Raw genomic sequence first — 6,414 nt, forward strand, 5'->3', positions numbered from 1 at the left:
TTTGTTCATTTAGTCCTCTACAATTTCATGTGTTGCCGCAAAAAGTATCCCAAAATTTTGGTCACCAAATTAATCTCAATTATTTTCCTCCACATTTATTTTCCAAAACTATGATCACTAATTTAATTATAAAAAGATTTCATTTATCACAAAATTAGTTCATAACAAACCATTTCATCAACAATTGTACTCCATTTTAAATTGAGGAGGGAGGGATTTAGTAATAAAAAAATAAATAAATCTTTGAAAGATTAAAAGAGTGACCATCTAATAAGATAGTTTTAAAATTTGAGACTGGTAGTTAGGATTTTTTTTTCTTTTTTAGAAAATTTATACAGTTGTATAAAACAAAATTGAAGACTTATTCTTTATTTCTATTGTTAAGCATTAATATATATATATAAGAAAGACACAATCCCACTTGAGAGAAGATGTTTATTTGAAAGTATGGCAAAGTCTGCTATGCATTCTTTGCATAATGAGTTGCATAATTTAAAAGATTGCTTGCTCCTTTGTTCAGTGTGTCTGGACAAAGGTGAATTCTAATCTACCTCCTGACTTTCTTTAATTGTAACATAATGTCTGCGTTACTTCTCTACATGACAGAGCATCGTGGGGCATATTCTTTCCTATTGATGTAACTGTAACATGGAAACCAAGGAATAGTCTTGTTTTTTTTTCTGAAAATTCTGATCTCTTGACTATCCAAAAAGCTAGTATAAATGAGTCTTGCTACGATCACATCAAAATTAAAGATACTTAGATGTATATCTAATTTCAAATTTTCTAGATATTTTTAATGCAAAATTATGAAAAAAGTGTTAGATTTTAAAACGGACACTATCTTATGATCTCAATATATTTAGATCAGAATAAGTTTCAAAATTACAATTAGTATGGGAATTTTCTTCTCAGAATGAAAGACATAATCTTCCTCTCAAAATTCTTCAATGATATTATAACAGATGGGAGCTTTATGACGAAATTCAGGTACGTGATATCCAAAAGCAAGGATATTACATATTTTACAGAAGACCCATCATGAATGACGAATGATCTGGTTTATCAGAAGTTGGTTAAATGGAATTGAGATATTCTTTTTGTCAAGCTAACATTGTGACTGACCATTTAGCTTCTATAGCTCACTTTTATGCTTTAGGTGTTCGTGCTTGAGTCTCCTGCTGGTTCTTGTTCATATCTATTATCTAGAGATGTAATGAAACTGTACATGAATCTAAGAGTCTAAATGTAGCTTATTTGAACATTTTAATTAACAACTTCGGAGTAGATGTCATATAAATAAATGACAATAAGATTGTTCCACTTTATAAATTCATTACAGCATCGACGGTAATAAGAGAAAATTTCCCATTGATAAACTATCACAATTTAAGCTCTAAATAAGAAATTTTCAAAATCCATGATGTCAGTTAATAAAAAAATTCAAAATTCGGTACACCTATATACTCTTCCTCAATTAAAGTTAGCAATGATATTGACACCATCATCTTTTTTTATTCTAAATTCGTATACAGTTTCTTTCGTGGTTGAAAATTGTAGCATGATGAGCAATGCATAGGTTAAGGTCAAGTATGTTTTTATCTTCAATTAACAGCTGTCGTATAGCAAAAGGAACACTGTTTCCAAGTCATCTCGAACCAGTCATTCATGCAGCTGACATTGAATTTTTCAGCTACCCATTATTCTATTTGGCAGGCTACAGCTCGGAAATTTGTACTTTGTAGGTGTCATTTGCTACCAAACTTTCCTCATACTTCATCATAGAATATTAACAAAAAATCCCATAGACTTTGACCTTGTCCATCAATGTTATCAAAACTTCAACTATCACAACCTTATTCTTCACATGTAACTGTCATCACATGTAATCAACACACATGGGTAGGATTATGATTATTAACATTTTTATATCATGACTTAAACATTAATAATTGAATCCTTATTCATATTTTCAAATAAAATATCATTTTGTCAACTATATGACATTATATTAACCATTTTTCTGATCAGAACAAATTAGATTATATTGTTTTTGAAAATTGAAAATATGGAAGCAAGGAGAGAATGAGCAATGGTTGTAACTGATAAGAAATATAACCGAAAACATTTGTAAGTCACGAAATAAACAAACTGCGAAAATGAAACTAACTGATATTTGAAGCTTTTTTTGTTAGTTTAATTCCATAAAGCATAACCAAACAGAGCACCCAAAGAAAGAAAAAATCACATTTTTATCTCTCCCTTATGTACATGTGATTTGCCACTCTTCTATGATGAAACACGGGATGTATTAATGTACAAGTGAATGCATTTTTATGCCTTCACCGATTGAAAAAGGATGAGGATAAGAACTTCATACTTACAACCTGATTAACTGATTTCAGTTTCCATTTACCGAGGCAATCTCAAGCTCCGCCCACCAAAGTGGAGAAAGTTTTGGAACAGCTGCCTCGGGAGTTATTTTTGTTATCTCTCTTAATCTCACACAAATTTCTTTCATAGTTGGTCTTTGCTTTGGATCAGGGTGGACACAAGATTTGATCAAAGCATCAACTTGTTCCAGCTGTTCTTGTTGGAAGGACGCCAGAGATGGATCCACCATTTCTTTGAGGGGCTGATCCCCATGTAAATATTGTGAAGCCCAGTCATCAAGTGAGCCATCATTGTCCACTGAATAAGGGAGCCTGCCTGACACCATTTCAAATAATATAACACCAAAACTGTAAATGTTACTTGCTGGGGTCATGTCAGGGTGTTGTCTAGCAGAAGATTTCATCACAGCTGAAGCTATTTCAGTTAAGAAACTCAAATCAGAGATTTTGGCAGCACAATCATCCGTGAGTTGAACCGCTGAAGAATTCAGGTTGCCAATAACCAAAGGAGGCTCCAACTGGTGCACATGTTGTAGGCAGTAAGCCATACCCATGGCAACTCTGAGTCTTGTTTCCCAATCCAAGTGCTCAGCTTCTTTTACTGGAATTCACAGGAATATTAAATACATCAGCCAGTTTCCTACTCCAAAACCAATAGAATATGCCAAAATGAAGTCCATAAAAGAAATTATTCTTGCTTCTGAAAGAGAAGTAAACTCGGGGAGTAGAGACTAGAGAGACATAAAGCAAATAAATAACAATGCATTGTTAGCTCAATTCCCCACATATATAATTCAAAACCTAAACCTATTTACAGGGTTACTGATCGAGCAACCTAGGTTAGCCTACTTTACACCAACAGTGTTCTGATCACTCCTAGAAAATAGGGTGGGGACGTGTTAAGCATTATAAAATACATTGATTAACATTAACAGTTTCTTATGCTTGGGCTTTCTTGATAGACAGATGAGGAAGGATGGAAGGGTGACTTTGTTTGGTTGAGGAAGCAAAGAAAAAAAATAGAAACTAACAAGCTATGTTGCATGAGAGAATACTAGTCCTAATTTAACCAACTACGGGGTAACATCAGATTAGAGCACAAGAGAACAACCTTCTATCAACTGAATGTATGAAGTATCAACAGATGAAAACTTGTTAAACAGAATGTCGAAGTATGTAAAACCAAAATGGTCATAGATAGGATGCTCAACCATTAATTTACTTTCTATGTAATAATAAGACCAAAATGATAGGTACTCACTGTGCAAATGCTCAAAGAGTGTTCCATTTGGGGCATACTCAAAAACCACCATTCTGGTGAAAGGCTCGTCTTCTTCACAATGTCCAAGAAGATTTACAAAATTCTTGTGGTTCACTTTTGATAATGTATCTATCTGAAACCGCAATTACTTAAAATGTCAGTTAGGATAGCAGCTAAGTTGCAAGTTTACAAATAATTTCGTTTAACTTTTAAGGTGGCAGTACCTTCTTCCTAAATTGGGCTTCTAAAGTCTTTGACCAATCTTTTGATGATGTCGCTGCAACAGAGGCCACGGCTATTTCAACACCAGTGGACAAAGTCCCTTTGTACACTGTACCAATGGAAGAAGTGCCAATTACATTACTAAAATCTTCACATGCTGCTTCAAGCTCTGATCTCTTCAGCTTTGGCACACCTGAAAATGTTGAAATCTGTCATTCATGTAAAGAGGCAGAAATAGTAAAAGCAATACATAAATAACATCAAGCTAGATCTATTAGATGACTGAGGACAAATTGAAAAGTTAAGTATTTCTTTTTTCTCACGGTGACATTTCATGACTCATGAATTAGTGGTTGTGTGCAAGTTATCTACTGTTTTCAGTCATTGCTCCACATCACTAGTTATAGACAGCTAAGATTCACCTGTTATGAATGCCTTCTGAAGCTGTCCACTTAATCCTGTCGCCCAAGGTTTTACAGTAGCTACCTTGTTTGTTTTGCAGAGATATATGCCAATGATTGAAATGACAAGAAATACAACACCACCTATAACTCCAGCCAAAATAGCAACAACATTGCTATCTGATGAGCCACTGCTATCTGATGAGCCACTTGTAGATGGTGGTTCAGAGCGCGGTTCAGGCAGAGAAGGAGAAGGAGAAGCAGAATCATTTCGGTCAGTGAAAGTTGGTTCCTCAACCGGTGGCGGTGTTGCTGGGGCCGGTGAGGGAGCTGAAGAAGATGGAGGAGGACTATCAGGAAACCAAGCAGCACGGTTAAAAGAATTGCTATCACGAGAAGATTGCAGTAGCCTCCTTAAACCTTTCTTATTTTTGCCAATGTGCCTTCACAAAAAAGAGTGATAGAGTAAGATTGCGAAATAGATGGACACAACCTGAATATATAGAACCAGTGAACCAGAAATACATGAAAGAATGTCGTGGCTTGTAACTCTAAACTAGAGACGAGCCCTTTTGAAAGCTTAATGACATACCGTTTGATGAATCTTCTTGTACAAGCTGGCACTTTTGCTGCCAGACTCAGTTGTCTTTCGTCTACTTGATATTCAGAAATCAACATCAATTTATTAATTTCAGGAGAGAAACCACAGAGATGTTCATTGTTGTCCAACAAACTGCAATAAGAAGAAACTAAGAACAAAGTAGGAAAATAAGTTTGAAAAATGAGATTTGAAATGTTCAGAGAGCTTTATCCTACAGGATTGTTAGCGAAATATTATTCCCAAGATCTGTAGGTAGATGTCCACTGAAGTTGTTGTAGCCCAAATCCAAAACCTCCAATTCATCCAAGTGTGCAATTCCTTCAGGGATGATTCCATAAAAAGAATTGTTCCGCAAAATTCTGCAACATGTTCATCATACGATTACTAGACAGTTGAAAACATTTGAAAAATGAACTTATCAAGGAATTAGTTGCAGCAAACAACACAAATTGATAACATACATGGACTTTATGTGAACAAGGTTCGCGAGCTCAGGTACCAGATTTCCTTCAAGGCAAAGGTCTTTCAAATTCCTGCCAAACAAAAATATATTCTATAGATCAGAATACTGCCAATTCTATCTAACCAAAAATGTTAACAAAAGTCATTTTTATTGAACAGGAAACTGGTCTTAAAATTTTGTAACGACAATATCAAGCTTCTATGGATCAGTTGATTCAAGACCAAGGTACATTTCGATTGAGGAGATGTTAGACTACAATAACAAAAACATGATAGACTTTTATAGCAGTCTAAAAAGTCACGAATCAAACAGTTTTGCTGATAACAAAGAAAAATAACGTATAAATTTGAAACTTGGGTTTCTGATCTGAGGACCCAAATGAATAAAATTTGAAAAAAAAAATTATATATTCTTTCTGTGGCCATAAATTAAATTGAACAGAAAAATACATAAATTCAATTTCTCAAAAACAGATCACAAAATCAGAACTTACAAGACTACCACTCTTCCAGCAGAGCACTCAACTCCAAACCAATTACAATGGTTAACTGCTACTTCATCGTTAACCCAATTTGACAAAGCACCAAAAGGGTCTCTTACTATTCCCTGCTTGAACTTCAGAAGAGCTTTACCTGCACATAGAACTCACTTCTCAGCTTTATTTTCCCCCTCGGATATACACAAATAACTTCACTAAAATAGAAGATTCCACAAAGCAAAAGCTCAATACCTTCTTCATTCAAAGAGCAACAGGAACTAAAGTTCTGAAAGAACAAACACAACGCTAGAAGGAACACAGGATCCCTGAAGCAGCTGGATTTCCAGTTTTTGTTCATTCTTGCTGCGTGCAAACCTCAACTGTGGGGCAAAAAAAGCACGATCCAGATTGAATTTTTCTTCAAAGAAACGAAATTGAAGGAAGTTGATTCCCAAAAGGATCAGTCTTCGAAAGTATAGAAAAATATGAAATTTCTAAAACATTGTCATATATGGCAAAGGGGTGAATCTCCAAACCATGTTCTTAGACCAAGGAAACCAGTTTGGACCCATACAACACATTACAAAAATATTTG

The 6,414-nt window shown here is 34.8% G+C and overlaps 1 protein-coding gene across 1 annotated transcript; it reads right to left on the reverse strand.

Annotated features, from left to right (window-relative positions):
- Window positions 1-2,154: 2,154 nt before the first annotated feature.
- LOC108326869 (probable inactive receptor-like protein kinase At3g56050) lies at window positions 2,155-6,414 on the reverse strand. Its single transcript, XM_017560461.2, has 9 exons — window positions 6,072-6,414; window positions 5,835-5,973; window positions 5,340-5,411; window positions 5,094-5,237; window positions 4,870-5,010; window positions 4,299-4,720; window positions 3,879-4,069; window positions 3,655-3,787; window positions 2,155-2,994 (listed from the first exon to the last, which is right to left on the reverse strand). The coding sequence occupies exons 1-9, from the start codon at window positions 6,175-6,177 to the stop codon at window positions 2,402-2,404; spliced, it is 1,941 nt and encodes a 646-aa protein (XP_017415950.1). The 5' UTR covers window positions 6,178-6,414; the 3' UTR covers window positions 2,155-2,401.

This window comes from Vigna angularis, chromosome 2 (assembly GCF_016808095.1).
Source record: "Vigna angularis cultivar LongXiaoDou No.4 chromosome 2, ASM1680809v1, whole genome shotgun sequence".
NCBI classification, from domain to species: domain Eukaryota; kingdom Viridiplantae; phylum Streptophyta; class Magnoliopsida; order Fabales; family Fabaceae; genus Vigna; species Vigna angularis.

Coding starts and splice junctions, on each gene's coding strand:
- LOC108326869 (XM_017560461.2), bottom strand. CDS start 6,177: ATGAACAAAAACTGGAAATCCAGCTGCTTCAGGGATCCTGTGTTCCTT. Junction 5,974..6,071: donor TTGCTCTTTGAATGAAGAAG/GTATTGAGCTTT, acceptor TTCTATGTGCAG/GTAAAGCTCTTCTGAAGTTC. Junction 4,070..4,298: donor TCAGAAGGCATTCATAACAG/GTGAATCTTAGC, acceptor CAACATTTTCAG/GTGTGCCAAAGCTGAAGAGA.